This window comes from Lonchura striata, chromosome 2, assembly GCF_050655825.1.
Source record: "Lonchura striata isolate lonStrDom1 chromosome 2, ASM5065582v1, whole genome shotgun sequence".
NCBI lineage: Eukaryota > Metazoa > Chordata > Aves > Passeriformes > Estrildidae > Lonchura > Lonchura striata.
In genome coordinates this window covers 136,311,942-136,326,087 of record NC_140704.1, presented here as the reverse complement: position 1 = coordinate 136,326,087, position 14,146 = coordinate 136,311,942, and the positions used below count along the sequence as shown (strand labels likewise).

Genomic DNA, 14,146 nt, shown 5'->3' with positions numbered 1-14,146 from the left:
GGGAAGGAATGTGTGGCAAGGAAAGAGATTGCACAGAGCAACACAGAAATCTTACATCAGATTTAGCTAACAGCTTCATGTCCTAAGGAAACCAGGCTAAAAATTAACTACTCATTCAGGTTTCCAAATCACTGCCTCTGTTTAGGAAGAGTCTCTCTAAACTTGTATGATAGAAACATATAGGTTGTTGTCTGCTTCAATGCTCACATTGACTTTCATTGGTCCCTTTAACTAAAGTCACAACATTTTTAGAGAGTTTCATGTATTTGGATGGAAACATTTTTCGGCCTCATACATATGCAGCTCTGCCAGCTTCAGGGCAAAATTTACAGGACTCATTGTTAATTCCAAGGTTACTGGGTTAGGATTTATCAACTCAAAAACATTACCAAGGAAATCAGGACACCCATTCACCAGGTAGATGTTGCTGAATACACAAGCTACAGTTCTAGGCATAGAATCCAAGATGCAAATAATTCATTTTGTTACACTTCTGGGTGAATGTCAAGTGAAAGCTCACTCTTATACAATGAAAATTATTTTAAATTTATGTCAAAAAGGATGGATTCAACTCCTCACGTTTTCTCTGAAATGCACTGGAAAAGCTGATGCATTGCACCAGTGAGTAAAGATGGACTCCCCAGTACATGTGGCAGATCGTGGACTTCTTTGCTTTATTCACAGCAATAAGTTCACCAGTGTTAAGTGTATCTGTGGAACCACCAAACTGCCAAATCATAAACTGAGGCTATATCATTAACTCCTAAGATCACACTCTGAAAAAACTGGACTGCAAAGCATTTGTTACCACCATCAGTAAGGTGCTCTCCCACCTTTACATTAAGCATGAGAATAAGCTTGCTCTGTCCTTCCCCCAAGAAAAAACATAAAATTAAAAGCAAATCAACCACAGCCATATCTGTCTGCAGAGCTCCATTCCCACCTAGGAAAGAAATGGGACTATACCCTGACTTTGCTGATGGGATGCCGGAAGCATTTGTTGTCACCCGTCTCACTCAGGGTGATGGCATAGAACTGTCCTTTGTTCAAGTAGGTCATGGGTCCTTCCCCTTGCTTTTGACGCAGAGACTTGGTAGCTTCTAATGTGTACTGAAAAGTGCTGCTGAAAAGACAAGGAGAGAAACACCCACAAAATCCATGTCACTTTCCCCTCTTCTCTTTTATCATGTAATTATTGCATGAATAAGGTATAAGAAGCTAATAACAAAATTCCAGGAAACTGTCACATGGCAATTTAAAATTGCAATTTTCTTTTTTGACTTCATCAGATCCCGCAATCAAGCGTAAAATTATCTGGACTTTAAGTTTCTCAGATCAAAGGCTAGAGCTGTACTATCTCTGAAAGGAATCATTATGAATTATGAGACTGTGTACCTCACAATGACAGTGCCAATTACCAAGAGGGGATTCAGCATGATTTGCAGGAAATCATCAACTCCACAGACATTTAAACTTAGAAGTGTTGCAGAAAAAGAAATAAATAAATAGGTTTCTTTTAAATCCCAACTAGAATAAAACATGCTGCAAAAGATGGATGCAGAGAATGGAAAGTCCTACTGCTACTTTCAGCACAGTTCCAAGATGGAATACAAAGAGAAGCAAGTTCAATTGTTTATAGACAACATGCAAATCAAGGTTTTTATAAGCTTTCTTTTCAAAATTAGTCAGACTGAATGAAGTACCTACATTTAGCTTTATCTTCAATCAAGTAACTTCCCTTTAGAAAAATATCAGGGGAAAACAGCTCTTGTGTTGAAATTTTAGATCTTAAAAAGACCCTCCTTCACAGAAGAACTTTCCAACTTCAAAGCATGAACAGTTAAGGCTCCATTAACTAGTGAACTGGTAGCTGGAAACACTTCTCACTGAGCCTCCAGCCACCACCTCCAATAGTGGTCTTGAACAATAATCCAATAAAAATGATGCCTGCAGCTCCTCACAGTTTCTTAAAAAAAAAAAAAAAAAAAAAACCAAACAAAAACCTCAAACTGCACTGGAACCTTAATGCAAAGTCCTCATGAACTGGAGATATAGTGGAAGCATTTTCACAAAGGCTCTTATTCAGCAAAGTGTTTAAGCAGTGCCAGAACAGAACCAAAAGGAGGAATATGTTGGTCCAAAATAACAGTGTATCCTTAACTTTCTAATTCAAGCAAATACTCTAGATCATCACAGTACTGCCACAGCAATATAGAAATAAAGGGAATGCAAAAGATATTTTAACTATTCAGTGGAAAAAAAAACCACAACAAAACACGTAACTAATAATTACATTTAAATCCCCACTTGAAGAGAAGGTAGGAAAAAACACAAGAGATCCAGTCTTCCATCCAAAAGGAGTTTCAGACAGCTTAGTATCAATTTTTCAGTTTGGTTGCAAACATTCAATCAAATGAAGAGAACTTGTAAGTCCTTCTTAGCTTATAAATTGAAATCCAGTCATTTTTCTAGTTGGTTAAAAGTTACAAATAAAAGCAAAACTAAGGTAATAAGCAAAGACTCATCTATACCTATCAACCCACCGATGGCAATGCTGCTGCTTCCACACAAAGCAGCTGCTGCCACCATGAAGGCTCTTGCATGCAGCAGGAGGGCAGCACAAGGGCACCGCCGTCCCCTCTGCTGTGGCATGTGCTGGCACAGCCCCTGTCCTGTGTGCAAGGGGAACAGAGACACTGGCAAGTGTGGACCCATCTGAGCAGATTAGAGCTATACCACCAGGGCTGCAGAACCAGCATCCATCCTGCTGCAACACTTGTCCTACAGATGGACCACCACAGAGGTAGGGGCACAGCCTTGATTTAGCATCACACATAGGGATTGCAGATAGGGTGCCCAAGACCACTTATGACACACATTAAAGCACACTGAGTGCCCTGAGAGATCTGCCTCAAAACCTCACACCAGACAGAAGAACTAACAAGGATGTGTGCTCAGAAGGGCTTAGAATGATCAAAGTCAGACACACACAATGTCTTAACAGAACTCCTACAGTCTGCCACAGGCTGGTCTTCCGTTCCCTAGCATTCTATATGTTCCGGTAAAAAAATGTAAATCCCAAACACATTCCACTTGGCCAGTTTTGGAGCCTCTGTGTAGCATCATTTGAGAGTTTTCTTCTTGTTTCCAGTTGGCAAGCAAAGCATGCCCTATAGCAGGAGGATTACTCTCACTCTTAAAAACTTATTGCAGTCACTCAATTATTACAATACTATTATGAACTTCACCATGAGTCTCAACTAAACCCCTGTGTAGTCACTAAGAGATCTTCTAGCAAACTTCCAATTACTTGCATATTTACCACTTCTTTTTTCAATCTGAAATTCTCATTTCTGAGCCTTCCACTTCCAGGTAGACCAAATACATATTTCCCAGGAGTTTTCTTAATGTGCATTCAGAGGTTTCATTCTTAATGTAACCTGGGCTGTAGCATGAAAGAATTAAGAGTGTGGGAATTTTTAACAATACCAATGCTTCAAGATTCAATGTTACAAATGTTCAGTGTAGTAAGTGAGCAGCCTTTGCTAAATATAATTTTCCTATCTTCTGCCTATATAATGACTCAGTTCTGAGCTCACTGCAGTTAATGATTGTTTAACATTCTTCAGAAAAAATATCAAGTTGTAAGGAACCTTCACCACAGTCCCAGTCATATGCCTAATCCACAAAAACTACGTAGGCATGTCCCTGATTCTAAAGTGAGAGTAATCTCTCAGATATAAATAGAACCATTCACATGGATGAAATAAAGCATCAGTTTAAATCTTTAGTGATTACAATCTTTCCTAGATAAAGGGACTCTGTAGTGTTTGCCCACTTTACATACACATTCTTCTGTGCTTAGACAGAATGGTATTCTTTTCAAACTTTAATTTTTAAAGCTTTCTCTTGAAGCTTTTCAACTGTTCTGGACATTTGACTTGTGCATTTTGCCATCCTGAAAAGATTTTTCATGACCTGATTGTCAAAGCTATGCTCTTTTACCTGGGGAACCGCTCAAAAGTTTTCATCTTTCATATCTTGGGCAGGAGGCTTCAGAGGAATTACAAGTTTAAAGCAATGCTGAGGGAAGGCAATAGATGAAGATATAAACTGGCCAGATCTGAGAGCTAGCATGAGCAGGAGAATTAGAGGAGACATGCTTGGCAGCATCAAGGGAGGCCTGCAGGTACCCCAGGGTGAAGAAAGGAAGGGTGGGAAGTGGACACAGGCAGCTACTGCTCAATACATTCCTGCCTGATGCCAGCCAACACATTGCAAAGCTTATGCCATACCTTGTTTGTTCATAAATATATTCTTCAGCCCCCACTGACACACTCCGATACTTCTGAAAAATAAGAGCAATTAAATACTGTTTGATAAAATCAAAATTCAAATACCAACAAAACTGCAACTAGGTTTAAAGATAACTCAGAGGAAAACATCAACTATTTAAAACTCCAAATACCTAAAAACCGCTGTGGATATTAATAAGCTAATCACATTTTATACAAAGGTTAGAGGTAGACATTGTAAAAAACATACAATTTACTTACCTAACCTCAAAGAATTTGTTTATACTATAAAGAGCTAACAAACTAAGCACAGCTAAACAAGAAAATAAGAGATTAGAACAGTATATTTATAATTGTTAAAATTGTAACGAAGAACACAGCAAGCAATTGACCAAAGTGTCCACTACCATAGGGACCTATAAACTCAGCACTCCTTCAGTACAAGACAACTATAACCCCATAAATGTTTTAAACCCATTCCTAAATATGTATTTATAATGTGTTTGACAATTAACTAAGTATTAGAACAAATCCAAACCCACTCATTCTCACCAATACTTAAGGAATACTTTGCAAGCACTTATGAAAACTAGTAAGAACAACTGTCTTCCTACTTCTAAACACTAACTTTGCCTAAGTTTCTTTTGGCATGTTCTGGCATTTTACATTATGGTTTCCCCACACCTGCTCCATCCAGCTGTGCCTACACAACAGTGGCTGGTGGAGCAGTCGGAACACAGGCTAAGCACATCCTGGGGTTTGGGCAGTTGAGAAAAACAGAGGCAGACCCAGTGTTCAGTAAGGCTACAGCAGGGTGGCAAAGCTCTGACTGCTCCCATGCCACATGCATGAGAACACTTGCAGCTGGAAGGCCACCAACAGTGGCACACATCTCCCCTAACAACTATGGCTGGGGACATAAAATTTATTGTCCAGTGTCCCTTGTAGAATTAATAGGGGATGTGAAGATGGAGAGGAGTGAGTGTACTTAGAAAACCACTACAGCCAGTTTTGGCAAGTGGAGTTGAACAGATTCTCTCTCCACAGACTGTAGAGAAATCCTAGATGACAAGTACTGTACCCTGTTATTAACCAGACATTTTAAAAACTTGTAACAATATACAACCATTGTAACAAAATCACTGTAACACAGAATCATGTAACAACATATAGATGTTAAGTTCCTATTTATGTCCAAATTTAACAAGTTTGCATGTTTGACAACTCTCTCCACAGGGCAGATTGACTGTTTGGGAACCTCTCAGCAGCATGTCCCAGAACAAACAAATGGAATGGAGTCACTCTGCTACAGCACCCCAGGGAAAGCCAAGAGCATGGTACCATAAGAGCCATTGACCAGTAACACAAAAATTGCCCAATTAATATTACTTGATAATGCAGAGCAGTGTCTCTAATCCAAGGTTTGATCCTACTGATTTTACAATGGGAAGCTAGATTTCTTCATTATTTATTCACTTAGTTGACCTACATGTGTTCTGTATCTGAAAAGATTTCACCTCCAGATATCCTGGATCTGTGTCACTCATGGAGGCAATGTACTTTTCCATAATACACATACACAAACACACAGTAAATTTCTCATGCAGTAAATCTAGGCAGCTCAACCTTAATGTAGCTTGTCTTGTACTTTTGTTATGTTTACAATTTTGTAAAGTTGGGAGGAGAAAAACCCTAGGGGAGTTTTACCATCTAATATCTTTAATTATTTGCAGAGGTACTATCAGCTTTAAATTGTCCTCACTGATCTACAATTCCAGCTTGTCTGCCTTATTCTGCAGCAGGCAAAAGCAGCCAGAGGGTACTCACTATAAAAAAGTTGATGTAAAACTACTTTGACAGTAGCATAACTGTAAAATAGTTAGGAGTTCTCCTTGCCTTTTTTCTTCTCATTCCTGTACACATACATGCAGTTCTTCCTTGCCTGTTGAATTCTCTGTTCCCCTCTATTAGTCTAATTCTGCTACTTTTTCTCACTTACTTGTGTTGCAGAATAGAGCTTCATGCAACAAACAGCTTCTGAAATTACTTGGGTTTATCCAGCAGCAGAGGCTGTTGCTACTCATTTGCATTTTCAAAAGAACATCTAGAATTTCCCTGTTACAAAGTCGCTATTTCTTGCTATTCTGAAGGCAGATCTTGTTAATGGTAAATCAATCTTCTTTCAGAATAACACAATACCCCAAAGACAAAAAAAATCTGTATTTATTATTCTCAGAATTTTCAATAAACAACTTTAAAATTGTCTTCTGAAACGTCTCATGATGCTCCCCTTTAATCAGAGCACAGACTGATGGGAACACAGCAAGGAGTAGAAATTAATTTGTTGAAACAAGCATCACTATTCTTCTAATGGCTCTCGTGGACAGTTCAAATCTCCTTATCTTGTTTACAAGCTCAAATATCCTTATCTTGTTTACAGCTTTTTATTGCATTCTTAGATGCTAATTTGAGGTGGAAAACTTACTTCTGTTCCTCCATCTTTGAAGGTGTCGCTGTAGGTACTGTCAGGAGTACTGCGCTGATCATCTTTAAGATAATTTGTGTGGGGAGCAATGTTGGACACTTCGTATGGCTCAAAGATAACACCCCGGTGCTCCTCATTTTCTCCTCTTGCATAGTGTGTTTGTGGGGTCATAAAAACAGGGGTGAATTCCTCTGCTTTAACCACAGTCACTGCTGACCCTGTGATGGGTGTTGAGCTCCCAGACACATTTGTGTTGTATTCCCTTTTGGATGACTCCAAAGGATCTTGGTTCAAGGAAAGGTTAACGGGCACTGTCTTCAGGACTTGCACACGGTTCTCTCCCCCACTTAAGTTATTCTGAGCTTCCGTGGTATTAAGACAATTTCTGTGAGACAAACCAAAAAAATTTATAAACTGTCCTGATAGAGGAAATCTCCTTAAATAGCTTAATGGTCTTAAATGTCAGGGAAGAAGATTTTTCAATTCTGATAAGACACTGCCATAAGAAGTAATACATTAACAAATAGGAAAAAAAAAAAAAAAGAAACTGTGAGGCAAGCAGAGAGGTCCAGACTCTTTAACAAATGGGGAAAGACAATGATTTGATTTGACTTGTTACAATAAATTCTGGGTATCCAGGATTGCTCTTGCCTTAGCTTATAATTTGGATGCAAAATCAATCCAGCAGTACAACAATCTTTAGACACAAAATAAGAATAAAGAGTAAGGCAGGACATGGATTACTCACAGTAGATATTTTGCACATGAAATAGGCAGAATATCAACAGCAAAATTCATATGGAGATGGCATGCTCTCAGGCCACTATTATTTGCTTAACTCTGGTAGCAATGCTATTCTAAAAGATCAAGCCCAGGAATTCCATTGTAGCAGAGTAGATCAGTAACTATAGTGGCTACAAGGTAACCTCAGCAGCATTCCCACAGCTACCCTCAGTTGCTGTTGAAAGCGATCTGATTGCTTGTAGCAGTTATACTGACATAAAATTGCTAACTCATAGAACTTCTAGTAGGCATAACATTGCTTCGTTTTCAACCCAGGAGAAATGCTGTGACACTACCTAGTGCCCAGTTTCTCTTAGCTTTCCACTGTAGGCCAGTTTCACCAATCACACTTAATTCAGGAACTGAACATCAGGAATTTCTCTGGTTTGTAAAAGAAAAACTGTCCAAAAAATATTTCATAGCTTATTTTGAAACAGTAAATTTATATTACTACCTATTGAAACAATCACCTTATGAGCAGCTAGTGGAGACCAGCTGAGGCTGTCACAAATTAGTTACATTGAAATAAATCTTGCGTAGCTCATCTCTGTCATAATTTTATATGAAGATACCTTCCCATATGTAAAAACTTCTTTGTTTCTACAAAAATATACACTTTCTTTTCTGCAGGTCATAATAGTAGGAGGCAGCTTCCTTTGACTGAAGTCACTTTTAGCCTACAGAGAAAAACTGAAATCTGAGAGGAGCGAGCAAAATATTCTGAGCAAATAATTTTAAGAGCTACTTTATTTGCTGGGCAAATCCTAAATTATGTTAAATAAATCTATAAATGAGATTACTGAGGCCAAACTACTCACTTTTGGCCCTACAACAAAGAAAAACAGACAACTGTCAAGATAATCTGATTTTACTAATCTCTGCAGCACAACACCACCAAGAAACAAAGAGTGAAACTCTCAGCTACCTCCCAAACTGCATGTTTGAGAATACTATCCATTTTTTCTAATCAATTGAAAGTAAAAAGGAGTAAAAGGTGCTTCCCAAAACAACCTTAATTCTTTTAACTTCTGAAAGAAAACCATAAACCCCTCAGGCTCTCACAGTTCCAGTTCACAACTGATCAACACTTGAAGTAGCTGGGTGTATGATTTTGAATAATACTGTACCTTTTATCTTGGTCTTCTTGATTATCACTCACTTTGTTAACAGACAACAGCCTTTTATCTCTGGGAACCTGAGAACAACACCAGGCATGGGGTCAGGTAAATGCAACTGTCATGCATTTGCAGCTTCAGACTGCTGTACTGTAACAACTAGAAAAATGTAACTATCTGTGTTGTCTAGCTCAAAGATTGCTAGGAGCTTTTTCTTTGGGAGACTGACTGTGAACAGAAAGAAAATTTCCAAAAACAAAAAATAAAGGAATTGTTTTCTTTTCCAGTTCTTGGGCACACCAGTTAGGAACAAAGCAATCTTCTTCATGTCCTGTCTTTTGAATATCAAGCTAGGCCAAGCTACCTCAAAACCAAAGATCATATTATTCCAAAAATACACACACACTTTCACTGAAAAAAACAAGATGAGAAGGAAGATACAATGCTTTGATGAGTTCTGCCCCGAGACCATTTTAGTTCAGACAAAAAAGGCTTTTCAATTAAAACATAAGCACTAGGTAAGTCCTCCTGTTAGAGAGAAGCCTGGAGTGCAGGAAGGTTGTGGATCTTTTAGTATGGGGACAGGTCAAGGCATGCTGGTATGTCATCAGAAACACTGACTTCTGCTTTGCTCACTGCATCAATAGCTATGAGAGGTATAAAAACCTAGTCAAATCTGGCCCCTTGACAAACTCAGAACTGACACCAAGCAACTTTAAAGATTTGTACTCCTACATACCAGTGTTCTGACACCAGCACAGATATGAAATCACCAAGGGTGAAGTTCCTATGACCATATTTTCTTTTCTTGCTGAGCCATTATTTTGGGAGCTAAAACTTCTAATCTATCTTTTGCAAAAGACATATCCACTCCATCGCAGCAATTAATTCAGGATTAAAAAGCAAGATTAGACCTAAGAATGGGCTAAAGCTGTGCTTTTTACTATTAAATATTTTAAGGAAACATCAGAAAAATATCTGACTTTAGAGGAAAAACAGTATTACAGTGCACTCCAGTAGTCAATGTTAACATCAACAATAACTGCAAGACAGCAGCACAGTCCCAGAGTTCTATCCAGAGTCATTCTGTCTTTTAGGGACATCCCCTTTCCCTATTAAGCATCCTTCTGCCTAAAAAACCTATTTTTTTTTTTTTTAACTGGGATAAAAGCTACAGTTTACATATGTTGATTCCCCTTTTCAGATTATATATTTTTCTCTGAATGAGGGTCTATGTTTAGGTAAATATCACTCCAAGAAAAAAACAAACAATTAAATTCAAATAATTCCTATTGACTGGAAAAAGTAATTCAAAAATATTACCCAGCATGTCAGAACTAATAAGCCAGATTAAAAATAAGGACAATTCAAGAGTCTGGTGCACTGGAAGTCCTCTGCACTTCCCCATTACAGCACAGAGGTTAAGTTTTAAGTTTGTGTTTGGGAGCATCAATAAGAGTTATCATTTCTTCCCTATTTAAGACAAAAATAGATTATGATTGAATGCTGGAAATGGTTTTGAGACGTTAATCCCACCTTATTCCATCTGAACCCAAAGTTTTAGCAACTGCCTGGAACAAAGAGTAGATATGTCTTTTAGAACATGGTTTTGAAAAGGAAAAGGGCTATTTTCTGGTTTTTTTACAAAAATCCATCATATTAATGAATGGCTACATACAAAGGTACTACTAAGACAGAAGCCAATACTCTAGATGCTCATACACATCCTGAATTTTATGAATCTATATTAGTTTCACAGACTCTGGCACTGTGGTAACTATGTCAAGCAGAGAAAAGGACCTTTTTTCTTTCTCACTGGGAACAGTTTTCTCTACTGACAACACACAAAAGCAAGGAATATAATCAGCAAAGCAATTAATATTTAACCGTAAGGTTGGTATATGGCATCTTCCCTACAACCCCTTCTCCTGAACACTCAATATCACAGAGATTAAAAAGTTAAGTCCTTTCATTAAAAGCATTTATACTAATACATACTAAAAGCAAAGGTTTTTAAGTCCCATTCCTGTTACTTCTTCATGAATTACAAGGAGACCTGACATTGCTGTGCTGGCTTTCACAGAAGATCATATGTCCAAGGCAGCCATAGCTGACTTCAGGGGAATGGAGATTGTTCATTTCACTATAACTAATTCACACTCTAGTGCTTGGCAGGCAACACTGATTCTGTTTGCAGAGTACCAAAGGGTCAGCATGGGTTTCCAAATGACAATTTTGCTTTACAAAGAGATGCATTCTCTAGGACTCTCCTCTGATTTCAGCAAAAATCTCAAACATAGCTTTACTTAAACATGATGAAATATATATATTAAAAAAAAAGTTACCAAAATTGCATGTAAAGCCCTGGGTTTAGAACATAACAAACTGAAACTACATTAGTGCTTTTCCTGTAAATTGACTTAGATCTCTGGCTCGGTGTCCATTAAACTGCCAGTGCAAGGGCTAGCCCTCACTGTATGTTTGTATACAGCCGACTGCAATCATTATACAAACAAAAATAACATGGGAAATTGTCAGATGAGAGATACCCCAGTTAAAGAGCAAACTAAAACATGTGTGGAATGAACCAGAAAAGCAGACAAACATACAGATAGACAAGGCCTCCCCTTTTACACTTCAGTATTTCAAGTATCATCCAATGTTCTTGCAAAGGAAGAACACTATGCTCAAAAAGAAAACATGGTATAAAATTTAATATGGGAATTCTGAGATTTTTTTTCTCTCCAGAATTAAATACATCAAAACTGTTTCAGACAGGCTTCCAATAACAGAATGGGTGCATGATGGAAACATTAGAGTGCATTAGATGCAGTGACTTCTCTCCTAGAAAACTGTCTTTTTTGATGCCTCTTAGAGTGGTCCCTGCTATTGCAGCAGGGAGGGATAATGACAGAATTACCTACTTTATAATAGTCATACAATAGGCCAAGAGCAGCAGCACTGTCCTCATCACCATTTATGCTCATCATAGCCTTGGTAGCTGCTGTTAAGGGATTCTCCAAATACGACTTCCAGGCTTCATCTTCACTGGTGTAGGCTCGTCTGGTGTTGAATGAAGTGTCATTTGGCACTAAGGCCACAAGTCGCTTGTTACTGCATAGACAGGAAGAATAAAATTGTGATCCAGAAGGGATTACTTTATTCACAAGGCATGGTAAAGAACATCAAATAGCTCAATAGTTACATGATTACATCAAGCAAGCATCTCTGTTTTACACTTGGTGACAAATATTTATCAGTATTAGCTATCTTCAGTCCTTAAAAAAAATCTAAATGCGTGCAGACCTTGAGATAATACTTCAAGTGTATTTTTACTAATATACAGCTAGAGCTACAAAAATATTTTAGACCTATTTGGAAAAAAATGAAGCAACAATATAAGAATATTTTGCCCCAGTATTCTTGCTATGTGCACACTTGATTAGGGAAAAAAATCCAACATTTAACTGACATAAGGAAACATGAATGGAAAACAAGAAAAAGCATCTAATACTAATTTAGAGTTCACCTAAACAGAGTATAGTTCAGTATTTGTTAAGTGGGTACACCTTAAAATTAAGCTATTCTCTGCTTTTAGAATGCAACTTGTCAGCAATTTCAGAGAAGTTTTCTGTAACAGTACATGTGCAATAGGTCCAGTGGATAGAACAGAAGTAAATATATTTGGTCTCCATGCACACTTTATCACTCACTGCATCTAATTATAAACCCATGGTAACACACACAAGACCATTAGTGAGTGGCATTTGCAGCCAAAGCAGTTTCCTCCAGCCTGAAAGTTGTACAAACTGGCCAGTGCCCATGTATACTGCATAAGAAGCTGCTGCACCACAGCTACAGCTGAGATTTCCAGTATAATGGAAATATAAATGAAGATAATAGTACCTGCTTTTGCAAAATGTTCAATAAACTTATTGATAAAAGAACTGCATAAGAAAAAAAAAAAAGTTGCAGGCCTATTACATAAGATAGTAGGCAAACAGATTAGGCATGGGAAATAGCGAAGTGAGGAGCATGGTGCTTCACGGGTGCTACAAGAGCACGGTCAAGAATTGTGGCTCAACTTAGAATTACGACAATGAAACTTTTAACATTACACCTTACAAATGCAAAAGTTGCAGATATGGTAGTATAACTAAATACACCGACTTAACTGGTAAAACTAGTAGTTATTCCTGGTGACCTTCATAAAACACTTTTTGCCATCTTCCACATAAAAGCCAGTTTAGTAGTCAGCCTCCTCCTTCTTTTCTGCCTTACCTGTGGAGTGCCAGCTCCACAGATCTAACTCAACCAACTGCTGCTACTGCACAGAGAGTGGCATTTAAACTGTGCAAACAAGACTTCTATTTGTTTTCTGAAATAGGATTTGATAAATGCACAATTAAACCCACACAGTAAATGCTCTCAGATGCTTGGAGCATGCCTTGCCTGGGCCCCAAACTTCAGTGACCAGCAGAAGTTTGGGGTATCACCAGAACTCTGCTGTGGTGCCAGTCCAACCTGCGAAGTGCATGCTCCAGTGCTTAAGGAAGAAGAGGAGGATGGTGGAGATTATCATCTCTATGGTACAGAGCACTGTTTACAAGTTTCTTTATTTAATGAAAAACAAAATAGTCCACCTGGTACACAGAGCACAATTTTATGAGCTCTGTGGGGGAAGAGAGCATTTCATAGCTTCATATCAGAAAATACAACCAATTACAGTACCGGTTCTATTTTTCTTTCATATAAAGTAACTGGATTTTTGGAAACTGCCTTTTTTTGTTGTTTGGTTTTTTTTGTTTTCGACAACACTTCTGCCTGGCCTTTGGCTGAAGATTTTTGTCCCTCTTGTTTTCACATATACATTTGTGTTGTTACGGGTTTGCTTCAGCAAGTGTAGCTGAGCATAAATTAGGAGCCTAAGGAAACACAGAGGCAACTGCTAGGTCTACCTGCCTCTTCAATACCTTATTGTTAGAAACTCAAATCAGATTTGCAACAGCCCTGCTGTTTGTGCCAGAGGTAGCTGAGGGCCTGTTTCCACTCTGGAGTAGTCAATTCTCCCTGGCTCAGAGGCAATGATTCCAAGCAAGGATTCTCCTTTCCTCAACAAAGCTCCCCTTCAGCTAAATCTGAGCTGTTTCACCACATGGGCAGGTGCCCATTGCAATGCACAAAATCCCGCTCACCCTTCTTCCTGTAGCAATCGTCCTTTTAAATCAATAACTGCCTTTTGTTCTCAGAGCGCTCACAGCCGTGCGACAGTCATAACTGATTTATGAGCACCACAGTCAGACAGCAAGATACCTTTAAAAACATACCTTTTATGACTTGGGCTGTGCTTATCTGTAAAAATGCTGGAAGGGAGGAGTCAATCTCTGTTGCTCTAATTTAGCCAAGATGATCTTAAAGCAACGACTAGAGTGCAGTCTCTCAGAGGTGCATATCTTATTGTCTTGGGG

At 38.4% G+C, this 14,146-nt stretch overlaps 1 protein-coding gene across 5 annotated transcripts in view; it reads right to left on the bottom strand.

Moving 5' to 3' along the window:
• The window catches only part of GRHL2 (grainyhead like transcription factor 2), a 67,469-nt gene that overhangs the window by 42,843 nt on the left and 10,480 nt on the right, over nucleotides 1–14,146 (bottom strand). For 3 of the 5 annotated variants that reach the window (XM_085572415.1, XM_085572418.1, XM_085572419.1), the window contains exons 2-6: nucleotides 11,603–11,792; nucleotides 8,691–8,758; nucleotides 6,781–7,165; nucleotides 4,296–4,348; nucleotides 967–1,123 (exon numbers count right to left, since the gene is read on the bottom strand). In XM_085572415.1, the coding sequence (XP_085428541.1) occupies nucleotides 967–1,123; nucleotides 4,296–4,348; nucleotides 6,781–7,165; nucleotides 8,691–8,758; nucleotides 11,603–11,792 (853 nt within the window). The remainder of the gene's footprint in view (nucleotides 1–966; nucleotides 1,124–4,295; nucleotides 4,349–6,780; nucleotides 7,166–8,690; nucleotides 8,759–11,602; nucleotides 11,793–14,146) is intronic. The other 2 variants (XM_085572417.1, XM_085572420.1) reach the window with 2 other exon arrangements.